This window comes from Mycteria americana, chromosome 4, assembly GCF_035582795.1.
Source record: "Mycteria americana isolate JAX WOST 10 ecotype Jacksonville Zoo and Gardens chromosome 4, USCA_MyAme_1.0, whole genome shotgun sequence".
Taxonomy (NCBI): domain Eukaryota; kingdom Metazoa; phylum Chordata; class Aves; order Ciconiiformes; family Ciconiidae; genus Mycteria; species Mycteria americana.
Genome location: NC_134368.1, coordinates 75,473,430 through 75,492,132, shown reverse-complemented (window position 1 = coordinate 75,492,132; position 18,703 = coordinate 75,473,430). Strand labels below are relative to the sequence as shown.

Here is an 18,703-nt window from a genome sequence, read left to right as displayed (position 1 = left end):
CACAGTGTGCAAAATTATCTTTAGAAAAAGATAATAATAATTATTTACTTTCTGTATCTTCTCAAGCTGATGCTATGAATTATCATAAAACCCTATACAAGGCTATGCTTTTATTATACTATTGCTATGAACAATTCCCACAGTATTTTTGCTTTTGTTTATGAGATCTCATACAACTCCCCAACAGAACTTAGTAGTCTAAGGACAATAGACCACACAGAGATTAAGAGGAAAAGAAAAGAGAGGATTTTACACAATTCAGAAGGATTCACTGGGAGAATTATTAGGAAGTCATGATTGTACCAAGGCAAATTAGACTGTCTGTCTTTATTTCAGACTCTTTTTGTATGTTAGAGATGCTTCACCTTTATGGAGTGTTTTAAAAATAAAAGTCAGTTGTGTATTGCTTGTACATTACCTTCAGTACTAAATATTGTTGAACTACTGAGAAATGAAAGCACTAGAAAACCGTAAGACCAAACTTAGTAAAAACAACAAGTTACATAAAAAAAGAAAAACTTCAGCTCACTGTGTTCTTCTTTATTAAAGTATGTCATGTATTTTATCTTTGCAAGAGTTTGATGAGTTTTTGCAAGTAAAATTCTGTTTCCTCTATACTTGCTAATAGTCATGAGAATCTGTAGTTTGCACCTTCCCATTAAAAATGTATTGTATTTTTTGAAATTATTCACCCCGCCTTTTATCCAGATCATGTCTTTGAAAGGAGGAAATAGATAATAAATGGAATAATTCATGATTTCCCATTAAATATGAAACTTTCTTTTGCAGAGTTTAGAAAATGAAGTTCTACATAATGTACAGAAGTTGATTAGAACTTTTTTTAACCTTTTCAAGAAAAACCTTTCACATTACACAAACGCACAGAGAAGTTTCTTTAGGAAAGGGAAACTGTTCACTTCCCACACAGTTCTGTTCTTTAGATCACTGCCTAATTACACCAAATAATATGTTTATCAGGCCTGAAATTCGTAGAGATCATTCATTTGACCAAAAAGAATGTGTGCCTCTAAGTGCTAAAATCTCTTTTTGAAAGTTGTTTAATAAACATTGAATCCTGGTCATGGCAGGCAAGATTGTTAAGAATTATTCAGACAGAAAAAAAATACATATTTAAATAATATTGTGAAATAAATTTAAAATTTATCATCTAGCTCAATAAGTGACTTGTGCCATCTCCCTTTCCACAATCAGCGGGGAGTTTGGGATAGAGTGCCTTAATTTAAAATTTCTTTTACTATGAAAGGATACATTTCTTTGGTTCTGATTCACCCTTTTCCATAGTTTTTCGTATTTAAGAGTGAAGAAATATCCTCATAAAATGTAAATGAGTTGACACAACATTCCACCAGTTCTCAACCAGAGTAATGTGAACAAAGAGGGTCATAAGGTGCTCACAGGTCATATCCAAAGATTGACATCAGCAAGAACAGTAAAATCTTACTAGGACCTGAAAGTGAAAGGGAAAGAACAGTTTAATTCTTTCTCCTTTTGCTGCTATGTCCTTCTTTAGCTGCCTTGAGCTCTCCTCTCTCCCTCTGTCTTCATAGCGTTATACACAGAAGAAATGGAAGCAGCTCAAATCAGTGCATTGCTAGAACCAAGTACTGTGCAATCAAGGACTGAAATACAAGGGAAAAACAGAATCTGCACCTACTCATTATCTGTCTGTGTCTGAAATTGCTTTTTGCAAGCTTTCTGGTAATAGCAGCTGCCCCTCCTCCTTCCTTGCCTTAACCCCACAACAAGATACTTTTCCTAACCCTTATTCTTGGCAGTGCCCCTTCCCTGTCCCTTGAGAGCCTCACTCCATAACACAGAAATGGTCAAATCCACCTTACAACACAAAATTCCCAAGCCTAAATTATGCATGTTCAAATTGGGAAGCACCAGTAAAGATTTCAGGTTGCGAAAAAGAAAACATGGCATTATGATAAGCTGTCAGTGAAAAACGGTCCCAATCTATTTGTTGAGTAAAAGATTTCATAGGTCACCTATGAAGTCACCTTACTAATTTATTTGGTAGAGGTGACAGCTACTAAAAAGTCTGGATTAATCAAAACCCCAATCAGCTATTTGTGTTCAGCTTCCTTAAAGAACTGGTCCATCAATGCAAAAGACTAGAATAAAGACAAATAGAAAAGCAAATAAATCTAAAACCGAGTACCAAAACTCTCATGATTTAAATAACTTATAAACAGAGGACAATATCAGAAGAAGCCCAGTCTAATAGTAGGGCTTACTAGTCTGTCATGGCTGTGATGAAAATAAGGAACAAAAGACCCTTCAAGCTAGGTCTTCTCCTCTCCATCAGCCCACAAAATGCATTCTTCTCCCTCAGTGGACTCTCCAGATCATCGTGGCCTCTAATCAGGTACGGAAGTTTCTTCCTCTTTAGTCTCGGAGGACAGGTGGGGTTGAATATTCAGAGACCAACTGGTAGAAGAAGTAAGGGTGTAGGAAGGAAATCTTTTATTTCCACAAACTTATCTTGAGCACTAATGCTTAACCCCTCGTTAATTTTCTGACATCTTTTTTCCTTAACTCTACATAGCTGATACTGACACTGAAAACAGCAGAAACTTGGGGGGGGAAGGGTGGTAAATAATTTGTCCCTTTTAATTCTCTCACTGAAGAATGGAAAAATAATCTCCTATGAGATGGCACTAACAGAAGATTTTAAATGGTCACTTTTCTTCTGGACTTGCCAGCTTCTTCTAGAAATGCTGCCTCAGGAATTAGTGAATGCAACTCTCTAAGATTTCTACCTGATCCTTTTTACAGCTTTCAAAATTCAATAGTTCTCCAGTGTGGGATTCAGCAGTAAATGTACATGTCTACATCTGAGCTGGTCACCCTAAACTCTCTATATAAGCAATGGAGAGAAATAGGTGCTTCAGAAATATAATTCACCTTACTCTAAAGCAGCTGGCTGATTCCTAAAAGATGGGGCTCAACTAATCAAATTACTTATCCTTAATTATTTCCATTGATTATATGGGGTGATTAACCTAGTCCTCTGGATCAGTTAAACTTAGGTGAAAACCCCTTTGCTCTTTTTGCAGAGAAGGACAAAGGTTTATGGAAGCAAAGGATTGCTACTCTATTCACCAGTCATCACTCCTAGAGCAAAAATATTATATTCCAGTTTTCAGTATACAATCTGCAAAGTAGTTTAATGATTGATCGTCCCAGTATTAGCTGAGATGGCTGGCAATTGCTCTGGGGGTCACAGCCCACCTGAGAATGAAAGCCTTTGCCTTTTTGTGTTCCAGATAATCTTGGAGTGGACCAGCCTTCTGGTGAATTCTGAGCAGAACAACCCACTATATCTCAAAAACATCTGATTGAATGCGTATAAGATAATCTTGTCTCCTGCCTGAAAAAGTCATATCAGAGCATGTCTTTACTGACACAAATTTATCAAGGCAAGCTTTCCGTAACACTCTGATCCACCACTCACAAGATAGAAAATACAAATACAAATTTTCTGCATATCTAGGTCAGCCCCTACTGTCTCTGTATAATAATTTAGATGTCATCCAACTACCAATGAGTCTTGAATGAGGACACTAGAACTCCATCATCCGATTCACAGAAATATATCTAGTAAAATAGCTAATGTAATATTTTTATGTTACTACTAAACAAAGCTATTCCTCTCCTCAAAAAGACTTCAAAGTCTCTCTTTCTAGTCTTTAACTCTTTTTTTGATCTTATGGTCATCTTTGGACAATTTTCATTTGTATGAAGAGGTGAGAACTGTTACTTGATCTTTCTGGCTCTGACAAAAAGATCAGGAAACAGGAATGACAATATCAAATTCTGGTCCATTCTAGGCTCCAAACTCATTTGAAGATTCAACCCTAGAATCAATCTCTTGATGGAAAATGCCTTACTTCACAGTTCATCATGAAGTTTTTGACTCTTAGATCAGTCATAAGGACAATTTTTAATTTTTACTGCAACCCGATTTTCAGCCATTAATGACTTGGTAAGTCACGACCAAGAACAAAAAATATCAGGGAAAGTGCACTGAGGGCCAGTGGAGTCAGCCAACCTCCTCATAAGCTTACAAAAGCCTAATTCTGTGGCAAGAAAGCAGTACTTTCTGCATTAATGGGAAACTTTACTTTTTTCCATTTCCAGCTTCTTACACCACATTCACTTCTTATTTCGTTAAAGTCTTAGAGAAGGAAACAAAACAAAATCAATGAAAAAAACAAAGCAATATCCTGTTTTAATATAATTAAAGTACTATCTTTCTTAAGCACTGTTTTTTCTTTCTCTTCTATCATATCACCCTGGGACAAAAAATTATTACAAAGAAAAAAAAATGAAAAACATCTCCACATTTTTCCACAGAAAAATGAGATTATAACATAAGCACACTTAACAGAATTCCTCTCATTTGCTGAAGTTTGGAACAGAGTACAATACTGTATAATAGAAGGATAACTGCAACCTTTTTTTCCTTCAACTATGAAGAAACCAGATAATCTTAATTTTAAAGAATATTGTGAAGGATACAATTTTAGAGAACAGCTTTAAAGAATGTTGCTTGTTTCCATAAATGTGATACTACTGTCGTGGTTTAACACCAGCTGGCAACTAAGCACCGCACAGCCGCTCACTCGCTCGCCCCCAGTGGGATGGGGGGGGAGAAGAATCAGAAGAGTAAAAGTGAGAAAACTCATGGGTTGAGATAAAGACAGTTTAACAGGGAAAGCAAAAGCCGTGCACACAAGCAAAGTAAAACAAGGAATTCATTCACTCCTTCCCATGGGCAGGCAGGTGTTCAGCCATCTCCAAGAAAGCAGGGCTCTGTCACGCGTAATGGTTACTTGGGAAGATAAACGCCATCACTCCAAACGTCGCCCCCTTCCTTCTTCTTCCCCAGCTTTATATGCTGAGCATGACACCATATGGTATGGAACAGCCCTTCGGTCAGTTGTGCTCAGCTGTCCCAGCTGTGTCCCCTCCCAACTTCTTGTACACCTGGCAGAGCATGGGAAGCTGAAAAGTCCTTGATTTAGTATAAGCACTACTTAGCAACAACTAAAACATCTTTGTATTATCAACACTGTTTTCAGCACAAATCCAAAACATAGCCATACTAGCTACTATAAAGAAAATTATAAGACAATTCCAAGTCCAAGCTGGATAAGTGGATAAGTCCAAGCTGGAGCAGGGGCAAGGGGAGGAGTTCATTGCAATGTTAAACCCTATAACCTGATGCAAAGGGAGCAGGGGTGGAGATTGTAATGGATATACCTTTAAATTGTTGTAACGCATTATTTGAATTGCATGTTATAGGAATTACTACAGTCGGAACCACCTGAACCAATGGAGGACAAGAAGCAGTGCAAATGCAGCAGTGACACGACCTGAGCTGGCTTTGGTGCTCAATAACTCCAAGAAACACACCACCTCTCCTGTCCTGAGTGACCGCCATAAGAGATGGAGCCCAAAGTCATGGACTAAATGAACTCAGTGGACATTTTGTGGACATTTATGAACATTTTACAGACATTTCACAGGGGTGGTCCATAGACTAATGGAATGATATCTGTGTACTATATCAAAGGGGAAGAAGGAAGAGGGGGGACATTCGGAGTGATGGCGTTTGTCTTCCCAAGTAACCATTACGCGTGATGGAGCCCTGCTTTCCTGGAGATGGCTGAACACCTGCCTGCCCATGGGAAGGAGTGAATGAATTCCTTGTTTTACTTTGCTTGTGTGCACGGCTTTTGCTTTCCCTGTTAAACTGTCTTTATCTCAACCCACGAGTTTTCTCACTTTTACTCTTCTGATTCTTCTCCCCCCCCATCCCACTGGGGGGGAGTGAGTGAGCGGCTGGGTGGGGCTTAGTTGCTGGCTGGCGTTAAACCACAACAACTACCCATACATTCCTTTATTTAGGAGGTAATAAATTTGTTATTTGCCTAACATGCACCAAAAAAAAATAAAGGGTGTTTAATATTAAGCAGGAGTGTGGCTACAAGAATTTGTCTTGACAAAATAATGACTCACTTATTAAGTTAACCTCCATATTAAACAAAAGTACAGACATTTAGGTGGCAAAAGAAAGATATCCCGTCCTTCTATAAAGAAACACAATAATCTGCTTCTGGAATGGAAACAATTTAAAAAAAAAATACACAGCATATTATAAGCCATTTGTCACACTTTTTTTAATAAAAACTTCTGTTGTCTGCTGAGACATACAAAGCATAACATTGATTTCAGTAAGATCTTTTAACAAATATGGCATCGCCTTACTTTATGAATTGGTTTCAAATTACAGTTGAGGCATTTAGTTTTTTATACCTAGATTAGCCTCCTACGAATAAAACTGTGTAGCTGCTAGTTCATTACCATTTGTTTGCTCTCAAATGATTGTATCAGGTTTATGGAACAGCATTAGTAAATTACATACTATAGAAATTTTGTAACTGCTGAACTATTGTCAAAAGCTAAAATTCTGAGAGTAATTAAATACACAGAACACGAACATAATCTTTTAAAAGATGTACTTAAAAAATCTCCATAGAAATAAACCAGAATACAATATTTCAGTTTGATCTTCTAAGAGTCTTTGACAACTTTGAAAAACAGCATATTACAAAACAGTAAGGAAACACCCTACTTCATGTAGGTATTGCAGAACAGATGATAAAATTCTCACTTCATTGTGGATTTCCTTGCTGGTTTCCTTTTTCACAACCTCCCGACTCAGGTTTTGGATATGAAAAGAAAAGCCTTATAGGAGGGTTTTTTTGTTGTTGTTTGTTTGTGGTTTGTTTTTTTTAATAGCAGTAAAAGGCTGACCTAATCAAATCAGAGCTGTAAAAGGCACTTTGAAGCCCCAAGGCCCTCCTAAAATAGCAGTGACTTCTTGTGTAATCACAGAGAGAACACTTCTGTCCCTAGCACGGTGTGTGTACTGTGGAAATCCACTGGGGCTAAAGACTGAAACAGCTCACTGGGAAGGCAAGTCAGTCTGCAACAATTGTTGTAGCGTAATGCTTATAGCAGCACTGCATAGCTGGCATGGAACTAGGGTGACAGTAAGTGAATGTATGTATTTCTGTGCTTGCTCCCTGAGGTCTGATGCTCTGTGAGGGAGGAAGAAGTAACTACGCTACCCTTAATTCAGGGGACAGGACCTCTGTCAACACAGCACTGGCTTGGGAAGGATCTGTTCGTTATGTTGGTCCAGCTCATGCAGAATGTGACCAAGTCACAGATCAATCTTAGTTTCCTTCTCTTTAAGCAGGGAATATTTAAACCAGCTATGACACCTAGCACAATTAGTACGACAGCATGATTAAAGGTAACTGGCCCACATCACCACATCAACCACGTGTACTCACAGAGCAGTATCATGGCACTTCCCACTGCCTCACCTAACTCACTTCCCTGTCACTGTCAGGCTGCTCTCTCCCACAGACTGACCATAACAGAGTCTGTCCTACAGAAACAAAGGAACAAATTGAACTTTGCAAACCCTGCGATGACATATTGAGAAGGTCCTGCCCAATCCCATCATTGAATTAATCTTTAGTCCATTATCTTTGAACCTAGTCTTAATTCAAATAAAAGAAGTAGGGTATGAGTTTGCTTTAAACAGATTGCTCTCCTAGATCATCAGACCAGATACGTTACATCTTTGTACTGACAGTCAGAACACTTACTAGTTTTATCACATCACCATTGTAAAAATAAAGGCAAATCAGAGATGTATCACAGGAAAGGAAACTGTATGTTGGCTGGGTATTATATGGTACAGTTTTAGGACACTGCTAAAGCTATTACCCCTCAACTCAAATTTGGTAATTTTCTAGATTTTCATTTGAAAGTTTTTAGGGAAGGTTTGCAGGTACATTCTTGGGCTAGGAAGGAGAAAAGAAGCATGTTTTGCAAGAAACTGGCTGGTCGAATTCCTGTCTGATTGATAGAATGTTTCTATGCTGCAAGGGTGATCTTGCAATATTAATTGTTAAGGTGCTTAGAGCCCTTGTATATGCATCTTTTTATTATTTAAATATTGAAATAAATAAATAATCTCACTTAAGCAACCAGCAATTCAGATTTGTTAGAATTCTTTCATTAATTTTGATGGTGCTGAACCCCAGATCTGTTAAAAGACTCCAGAAGAATGAGTCAGTCGTAGTCTCTTGTAACTTCTAAATGTAAATACCTCAGCTGTAAGAAATCAAAAGTTATCTAGATTTCTTTCATTCATTGGGTTTTTAAATAACTAATGGTGTATTAAATGCTTCACCGCAGAAGTCAGCACTTGGGCTTGGCTAAATAATAATTCAATATTACAAGAAGGGGTACGTTGGTATACTAAGCTTCCACCCCAGAGGAGATGTTTCACAGAGGCTCAGGAAAAAAAAAACAAACCAAAAAAAAAGAAGCACAATTTCAAATATAATTACTGACACAATCTTAACAATAATGCTACAAATATGATATAATACTTTGGTAAATATACAAATTAGTAAAACCAAGGAGTTAAATGCTTTGATATATTTAAGATCAGGAGAAATGAACCATCATTATTTAATATCAACTTCAATTTTTAAATGCCAAGTTCCACTAAAAAGGGTAGGGCCTAGGGAACTTTAAATTTAAATGATTATGATGACTAGAAACAAAGGAAACAATAAACTTATGGATGTTAAAATGCCTCAAAAAAGCCAACTTACGCAGCAGCTTCTTGTTTTGACAACCCTTTGATATTCTTCGCCAAATAATCATCTATGCCATCTTTGTCTTTGATCAAATGAATCCTAAATTTAAATGAAAAAAATTAAACACTGTGAGGTGCTAACATAGATTTCTGCAGCATGTATAATGTATTAGCATTGCCAAGTAGAGCTAAATACTGAAATATTGACAAAGTAATATATCAGACATTCTATAAACACATACATCTTTTTAATTTTTTGGTCTGTAGCTATTTCAAATCTTTATTTCTGAAAGAAAACAGAGTTGGTATTAGTTTTCAAGGACCTGGTTATCTGATATTTCTGTCTAAACTAGAAGAAATTGTGTATTAGCTAAATCAATAATAATTGATTAAGCTATCCGTATTTAAACTGTTTTCTAAACCAGAACCGTTACATTTTTGCATTATCAGTATGGAGCAGAGTGGTCCAATCTATTTTATATTTAACTTTTGCCACATGATAAAAAAAGAAAATCAACAAAAAAAAATCCCAAACCCAACTCAAAATGTTTTCCTTAGTGCAATGCAGACTTTTAATACTGCTCTCAGCTTTCCACAGTTTGAGCAGCGTATTGCAAAAGGTGGTCCACTAAGGGGGTAATCCAAAGAGCATTAAAATAAACAGCAAACTTCAGGATGCATGGATCTAATTTTAAAATTTGAACTGTACATCATTTCACCTTGCACTTGAGCCATCACCTCTTTGCATCTCCACTCTGATACACAAGAGATGCCTTGAATTTTAAAGGGTAATATGCACTTACTGACCATAAAGTGTATTTAAATAGATTCTGATATCCTGACTGTAGAGGATACTATCTTTATAAAAGTAATGTGAATTTATTTTTATTCTTCTTTAAAAGAGCATAAAGATTGTCTGGTTAATCACTCAAAGATAAAAGAAATTCAACATTAGTGTTCCACATAAATCTATTACTTTCCTCTTTGTCTGTATTGCACTGCTGTCTTTCATTACAGCGATGAGAGTAAATGCTTTTCATAACGTTAGCTAATATAAGCGTCAAGCTCCTTATTGCTCTGAGAATACCAAAGACACTTCATGAAGTTCATTTAAATGAAAACAAAATAGCTAAGCAATGTAGAGATATTTTGACATGTGTGTATTTAAAACAATGTAATAGTGAAAACTTCCGGCACAAATAGGGCATTTAAATTTGTTCCAGAATTTACTACTACTGAGCTGCACCAACAAAGGCTTATGCTTTCAAGCTGCACATAACACATCCATATGAGTTGCTGCTGACCACGCAAAATGTACACCTTATGGATATTGCCATAAAAATTCAGTTATAATCAATATCAAAATGTAATCAATATCAAAATTTTCACACCAAAATAGTCACAATTTAGGAAGATACCTATTGTCATTAGGATAATGAAGATAAGCTGATTATTTTATATTTTAAGCTGATGTAAAACATATTTCAAGATACAATAAGTTTATATGAGGTAATAGAAAAATTGAAAAATAGTATCTCTGGGTAATTAAATATGAAGTATTCTGTAGGCCACACAAAAAACCCTGGCTGACCTTCGTACTTTAAGACTGCAATAATGAGCTTTCTGCACATCAGTAGCACATAGAGAACACACCAGATATGGGGTGGCAGGGGGAGTCCAAACCCTCAAATCGAAACAGTCAACTACAACAAGCAAATTCCCAGGCATCACTATCAGCTTGCTGCAATTTAATCTACACTGCAGTTAAAAATAATCTCGAACTGGAACAAAGGAAAGCCTGATGCCTTCTCATTATCTTCTCAAAGGTATTTTAATAAAAACAATCAGGGGAAAAGCCCCTAGAACCATACACAATTTAAAATGTCACCTGCCTTATAGTCCAGGTATAAATTCTGAGTTCGGATTGGTAACACCCTCTAACTTAAAGACAACTACAGCCAAGGGGAAAAAAACAAAAGCAACAACCTGCAAACCAATTACTGTTTACAGAAGTTCTGCAATACCCTGTATTGGACTGATGCAACTACAAACAGAGTCATCCATCATAAAGAATTTAAGTTACTAAAAATAATAAATACTTATCTCCTCCTGGCTGTTTTTATCAATGATGTTAATGTAGCAATAATGCAGAAAAAACAGGCAGATGATGCATAGGAAAAAAATACACAGTAGAAAATTCCATCAACTCAAATAATCATTATTTAAAATGGCTTGTTATATGCAATGAGAATTAAAACAATAAAAGTAATTAATGTGAGGAACTGAGATGGTGACTTGGAATGGACATTGTTTCTTAATAGAGAAATGAGGTGAGGATGGCACTGGCTAAGAGGCATTGTTTCTTTTCTTCCAGAAGTTGTCACTTGTTTTTTCCAAACTGTTTTAGCCTTATTTCTCCAGTGTTTCCATGATGACTCACTATATTTCATAAATAGTTTATAAAAAAGTCTATTTCACCTGTAAATTGGCTCATATTTAATTTTAAATCACTCATTTATTAAAGACAAATATATTTTAACCCAATGGACACCTATCCCAGAGTTAACATTTTACACCATGCATTCCTATTTCTCTTACCAGTCTACACAGCAAAAAAATAGCTACTGATTTTTTTTCTAGAAATAAACTTCATGATAAATACACCTGGCTTTTTAATCAAAGAACAGAACAAAGTCGCATAAAGGACCAAACTGATTCTCACATAACTTTCTATCCCCGCTGCCTATTCTGTTAACTCAGACTTCAGTTTTCCCAAAATTTCCTGTCAAAGAAAATGGCAGAGCTTGTCTTGCTCTAATCACTAGGCATCTACAGCATGGTCTAGACCATTACAGAATCACACATATGTTTTCTGCAAATAGACACAACTTCCATAGGACTGCTGCAGAATTATCTTCTTGAACATGAAACTCCCCATGTAATGGGAAGAAACAAGCCTCCTGCCTCTGGGGTGAGTTCTCCAGCAATGTAGTTACTGGAAAAAGTGATGGCTGCAGAACACGGCTCTAGCCATAGGAGATTAAAAAAAAAAAAAAAACCAAACAAAAAACAAACAACAAACTAAGACATCACTGCACGTCCTTATTCTATCAATGTGTGAGAGGACACCTATCACTATGAGCCCCTCAGAAAGACTGGGCCCAAGGGTACCATGTTTCTAGATCCTTACTGCTTTTAGACATGGACAGGCAGCTGTTGAACTCTGAGATGCCCCAGACCTTTCAGCCAAAGCCTAAGGGGAATGCTAGGATTGGGGGGGAACAACAACAACAACAACAAAAATGAAGAGGAGGAAGAAGAAAATAACCACAGTTCTTTCTGAAATGGAGGCAATTCCAGGAAAAAGAGCATAGTGGGGCAGAGTAGTAACTGAGACCAGTACTCACTGAGGGACAGCAAAAATGCATGGATACAAGTAACTAAGAGGAGAAATGAGTGCAACAGAATGGAAAGCCATGTAGGCATGTGCGAGAATAAGATGGCTTGAGAATATTATGGCACTGTTGTTAACCCTCTCAGTTATTAAGTACAGGATGTTTTTCAAGCCAGTTTTATTCATTATATTTTGAGAGACATGAAACTATTTTGAATTAAAAAAAAAAAAATCTTGTTTTTTGCATCCAAATAAGTACTTTTTCAATGACCTACATTTGTATCAATGCTAAATGGAGAGAACTTCCTATGGCTCTTAGAAGAGATTTTGAAAAATTAGGATGAAATATCTACCTTAAACAGAACACATTTCCTATTTCTTTTTTTTTTTTCCCCTTTTGATTATGAAAATTTCCTAAGAGAGAATTTCCTTGCCTCTGATTTTTGCAGTTTTAAATACTGCAAAAAAGCCAACGTAATCTGTCACCTCAGCATAGCTGATTGGAGCTATTCACAGTAAAAATGACACTCTGAAAGAAGAGAGGTACATACCTTGCAAAGTCTAATGAGGGCCAAACAGTCTGCTCTATGAACCTGGCATGCTCCCCTGGGGTTTGTAGGATCTCTTGAGGCAACACATTCATTTTAACTAAAACAAACAAAGAAAACCAACTTTACTTGAAACAATGTCTTCACAGTGATGCAGTTTCTTATCCTTCTTGTGCTGCTTCCCAGTCAACTCTCTTTTATTTCCAGTGCATTATGTGTGAAACTGGACTCTAGTTCCACACAAATCTTTTCAGGTCTCAGCATTACTTCAGTAGGACATAATGCATAGGAATGGTCATGATCTTACTTTCAATGGTTTTCTCTCTTTCGTTGGAGTGCTTTTGATTTGCACAGGGACAACTGATTCAGGAACCTTACTTGCATGTGATTCCCTGTGTTTCCTCAAGCTATCTAGGTCCAAGTATTAGTAATATTTTAAGTTAATACATAAAGTGGAGAAATGATTGAACATGCAGTGTGCAATGCAACAAAAGGCACTGTATTAACGTTCAAATAATACATAATCATAATAGTAACAATCCTTTGAATAAAAAATGAAAGTAATGCTATACTTACAACACAGGGTTTTACTTAAAACGAAAGCCGAAAGCCCCACAGTTATGTAGAATCGTCTAGCTAGTCATTTTGAAGTACATAAATGCTAATAGGACTTTTTTGTCATAGAGAGCTACTGTGTTTTTTCCCCAAGTATTCAGTCTACACTTCCTACCATTAAAGTTTCAGCTGCCAGTTCCTTCATTTTGCATGTCTGTGATCTGAGGACGTTAGCAGCAGGAGCACCCTTACTTTTAAATTTGGTTTAATGTAGGTATTGCATGCCCTGCTGGTAGGCCTCAAGGCACAAACTTTTAATAGGGATGGGAAAACAGAATATAATAGGAGGGGGGGAAGAATTTAGCTATTTGCTACATTTAGTGAAAGGAAATTTATTTTACGGGAAATAGATACGAATTAACGTGATACTGAATGATCAACATCAGGCTAGCAGATATTTTATATATTAGCCTTTCTGGGATCAAAAGCCATTTCTTTGATGCAATATGTTGCTACAGTTATAGTGAAGTAATTTTTTAATTCTGTTACTTAGAATGGCATAACAAAGACAGTTATAGGTTGAAAAGATGACAGGATATTTCCCCCAAGTCATTCTTTTAGGGCTTAGTACTAATTATAACATTTGTTACAGAAATAAAAAAATGTTATTTATAAATAAACTAATCTAAAACTGGAGGCACCAGCATTTTACACAAGTGTGTCATGGAAAAAAAAATCAATAGAATAAAAACATATGGGTAATTCATCACAATAAAAGATTATAGTTCTTATAGAGAATGACAGGTTTGTATCCTGAAGCAATATAGAAAGGAAGGTCTCTTTTTAGGAAGATGCTGTTCAGTGAGAAATAGTAATTAAATGTTGGAACAACAATATTGAAGCCCAGAGAAGATGCAAAGCTTTCTACAAGCCTCTTAGTTTTGAGGTATTAGGTGAGAAAAAGCAAACAGACCATGTCTTAATGGCAGCTGTTGAATTTGGCAAGGCAGGAGAGTTGACCACGTGCAGCTATGGGGCAGAAAAGGCAGGAGTAAGCAGCTGAAAGGAGACCCTGAAAGCCCTGGTAGAGCCACTGCAACCATGAAAAGCTATCAATGGGTAGGTGTACTTTGTGGCATGCCACATATCTCAGGCTTCAGGTCGCACCCACATGGGACCTGGCTGGAGCATACAACAGCTTCTTGCTGGCCCACACACTACAGGTTCCCACCCCACAGAAATCAAGTATATGATAAGACAGGCTGGCATGCATGCAGGTCTCATACTAACATAAGGCACATACGCAGACGCTTTCCTGAGTCCATTACTGCCTCACAAGGATTAAAACTATTGCCCTGGCTGCTATTTCAAACTCAAAGCTTGGGAATGAAAAAAAAAAAAAAATCTGTTTCATAATAATGTAATAAGGTAACTGTAATCTTTACAGGTAAATTACAACCACAGAGACACATGACAAGGTATCAGCAACACGTCCTTCTGAAACACGTGCTATTACATTCACATAAATTTCGTTGCTGCTATTTAAAGACTTTTTTTTAAGAAATTTAAAGAAATGTAAAGACTGCTAAGCCCTTTACATCTTACTCCTTTATTATAAAGCCCAAGCCACATCTCATTTACTTAATCAAACACCCACAGAATTCCGCAAAAGATGAGGCAGTGCAGTTTGTTTCTAAAGAAGTGCTACATTTAATCACACGATCAAGGGAATCTCCCCACAGGCTGGAATCGCTCCAACGTGCATTGAAGCTAAAGGTAAAATGCCAGCTGATTGTAACGGCCTTTCCCCGCACGTTTTAGGAAACCTGTTCGCTGCCATCTAGCTCTTCCAACACATTTTCTGAGGCGTGCATAAACCCAGCTGGAGGCTGAGGATTTCCCAGAAAGGGAAGCAGCCTAGGAAGTAGGCATGGCTACATCCAGCCACCTCTGCGGACATATTTGCTGCTACTTGACACCTCATGAAATAAATGTTTATATATAAAATGTTTATATATAAAATGTTTATATATAAAATGGATGTTTATGTATAAAATAAAAGGAGTGTGACAGGACAGACTGACAGCCACTCCACTTTATTACGCTGAAAGTGCTGATATGATTGATTAAAAAAACACAATAAATTGTTAAAAACTATAGCCAGGATGACAGACATAATTTGTTCCAAGCAACCTGGATGAGGTCACGGCCCCCACCAGCGCTTGGTTTTGCAGCGCTCGACCCATATTCTGAACCTCCTCTGGCCTTGTGGCTCTCCAGCCCTGGCTGCGGGGAGACAGCCGCCCTTCGCTGCTTCCTGGCCTTCACCGACCACCAGCCAGGTACACTTTTTTTTTCCCTTCACCTGTTAACCACCCCCATACGCTACATACCCTCAACCCCTGGCTCTGGTACTGTCTCAGCCTCTTCAAAAAAAAAAACCAACTATATATATAAATATATATAAATATTGAGCTCTCCAGGGGAACGGACCTCTACTCATGGCGCGGCTGCAGGACGAGGTCTTCCCTGGCGTGCCCACCGCACCCGGCGCTTAACGGCTCCGTTACTCTCCCGCCGCCGCCCAAGGCGAGACGGCGGGTGGGCCCCGCGCGGGGTGGGGGGCCGAAGGAGTCCGCCAACGCTGGCGGCGTTCGCGGCCCGGTTCCCCGCACCGGTTCGGCCCCGGTGCCGCCGCCGGCAGCCGGGCCGCTCCGCGGGACGCCCGCGGCCTCGCCATGGCGACGGGGGCGGGCGGCGCTGAGGGCCGGCCTCCCGCCCCGCCGCCTTCCCCGAAGCCGGCGTCGTCAGGGCCCGCCGCCCCCTTGAGGCCGCCCCGGGGTGAGGCACCTCTGCCCTTGGTCTCTGTGAGGCGGGCGGTCGCCCAGGCGTGAGGAAGAAGCCCGGGAACTCCCTTCTGGCAGAGGCTTGCAAGGCCAGGAGAGCCGCAAAGTCCGATTTAGACCATGAAGAATGTGTGGAAGCTGCGAGAAATCAGCACAGCTCGAGGCGTTCAGCATTAACGGGTCCTCCAGCTAATGGAAAGTGTTTGTGTGCTTTCTTGGAGCTCAAATGAGCTCCAAATGAGCTTATCTCAAATGGGAGCACCTCCCGAAGCTAAGTCAGTTTCCGAAGTTGGCAAGCAAAGGGTCAGTGACAATATCGTATCGATACTTAAAGGAAGGTTTGCAGGCAGTCTCTTAGATTATAGATGAACACTTGCAGTGAGCAGGCTTTTTTCTTTCAGGACCTCTGATCTTTTCCGATATCCTTCAGGACTTTTAAGCAATGGAAAAGAGCGAGTAGAAAAGACCAGACTTAATCTCTAAGTAAGTGACATAACATGAAGACTTTTGGTTTGTGGAAAATTTTGTCGCTTTCTGTTGATGAGAGCCTGCTGCTTAATTTACTGTAACAAAGGAACTGTTTTTCTATGGGACTGATCAGCTAGGGAGCCTGGGAGCTTACAGGAAATGGCAGTAGTGAGAAGGAACCAATGAACTTTTGGTAAGTGCAAATGAAAATGGTAAGAGAAACCATAATCGGGATGCTAAAGAATACAAAGAGTAGAGATTTTGTTCAGTAGCCTTTTTTTTACTGTTGGAAACTTGACACCAGCAGAAGAGGTCATTTTTTAGCACAGGTTTGACCTAGTTTTTCTTGCTAAAACTGGTTGGAAAACTGGAATGTCAAAATCAATTGTTATAATCTATTTTGGAAGGATCAAGTGAACAGAAAGCACTTCAAAAATGGCATTACCTGTTTCTGAGTTGATAGCAATCGGAAGCAAATGATCTTGAATGTTTATGGGTCAATGTTCTAATGGATAAGTCAGAAGTTGACAGGGTACTTAGCTGATATCAAATCACACTAGAGAACAGCATGACCTATGCCTTACCCACCTACAACATATAGGGAAAACACTGCTGTACTGCAGTGAATTTCACTCTGAGTGACATATGCTGGAGGTCTCATGCTGCCAGTGTTAAAATGTACTTGGAATTTCAAAATATTTTAAATGTCAATTTCCTAACTCAAAAAGTGTTGCATCCAACACAGGGGATTTCTATATTAGACCTCCTCTTGTCAGATGAAAAGGAATTGATCACAGAACTAAAAATTAGCCATAGCTTAGGTATAACTGATAATGATTTGATCACATTTGTTATGTGCAAACAGAATTAAGTCCAAACCAATAATATATATACTTAATGCTTCGAAAGGGGGATAATTTTATAAAGGTGAACACTATTATAAGGTAAATCTGTTGGGAGAAAGAATTTAATCTGAAATGGGAGAATGATAATTGGAAACTGTTTAAGAACGTTAGCCCAGATACCCACAAAGCCATAATCCCACAACTAAGGAATACATTTGCTGAAAAGCCGGGTGGTTTACAAGGAAAACATCTATGACACAGAAGAAGGAATGTGGTATCATACATGTACACTGGAAGCTAGGAATTGTAGAAAATTACTGTGGGAAGTAAAAGGTTATAAGGGAAATATACGTATGGTCAACAGAGTTAAAATGAGGAAAAAGAAAGTTTTTTTCAAGTATAGAATATAGAAAATGATCTGAATAGTGAGAAGACCCTATTAAGGGACAAAGATGTCAGCTTTAACCACAATTAGTGACAAATTTGGAATGTTAAAATATATACATATTTATTCTGTGCATTTGGGAAGATGGCAGCTGACGTTATGTTGTATGGTATTGAATAATTGTTTTCTGTTCAAATGATAATGTAGGAGGACAGTTCAACTTCAGTTACTAAAAGAAAACTGGCATTAGAGGGTTTTGAACATGTCAAAAAGTTGTATGCACTATCAATGTTCATATTCAGAAGGTCTTGGAACACTAAGACATTTACATAAAGAGGGTAAAGCTAGTATTGTTCTAATACTTTACAAGAATAAAGGGGATAATAGTAGTTTATCAATGTGACATTTGTCACAGGCAAAATACGGAATAGCCCATATAAAACTCAGTTAACAAAGAATTTAAAAGAAGACAGATAATTCTAATTAACATGGGCTTCTGCTAATATATATATATATATATATATATATATATATATATATATGTATCCTGGCAGAAAAATAGAGCCTGGCAAACAGACTTTGTATTCTTAATGAGGCTGCAGGTTTCAAATATTGATGTCATTTAATTAGACTTCAGTAAAGTATTTGACTTATTGTCATATGGCTTTTTGGATGAAGCAGTTCAATGACACAATTATTTGTATCCTATACATAAACTTACAAAGAAAACTTGTAAAAACTGAAAAGATAAAACAGCAGATTTAAAATTACTGGTACTATTCTAGAATGATATCTGAAGTACTTCACAAGCAGCCATTTTACACCATGGCTACATCTTCCATGTTAAGCATATATAATTCATTTGACTTGGAAGCAAAGTAAGAATTTTTTTATGGAGATGTGTTCGAAGGATCCTGCATGCCAAACAATATGTAACTTAGAG

General features: G+C 37.8%; 1 protein-coding gene across 1 annotated transcript in view; it reads right to left on the bottom strand.

Annotated features, from left to right (window-relative positions):
• The window catches only part of TTC29 (tetratricopeptide repeat domain 29), an 86,607-nt gene extending 73,851 nt beyond the window's left edge, over positions 1-12,756 (bottom strand). The window contains exons 1-2 of the mRNA XM_075500519.1: positions 12,665-12,756; positions 8,736-8,819 (exon numbers count right to left, since the gene is read on the bottom strand). Of these exons, the coding sequence (XP_075356634.1) occupies positions 8,736-8,819; positions 12,665-12,756 (176 nt within the window). The remainder of the gene's footprint in view (positions 1-8,735; positions 8,820-12,664) is intronic.
• Between the last annotated feature and the right edge of the window lie 5,947 nt (positions 12,757-18,703).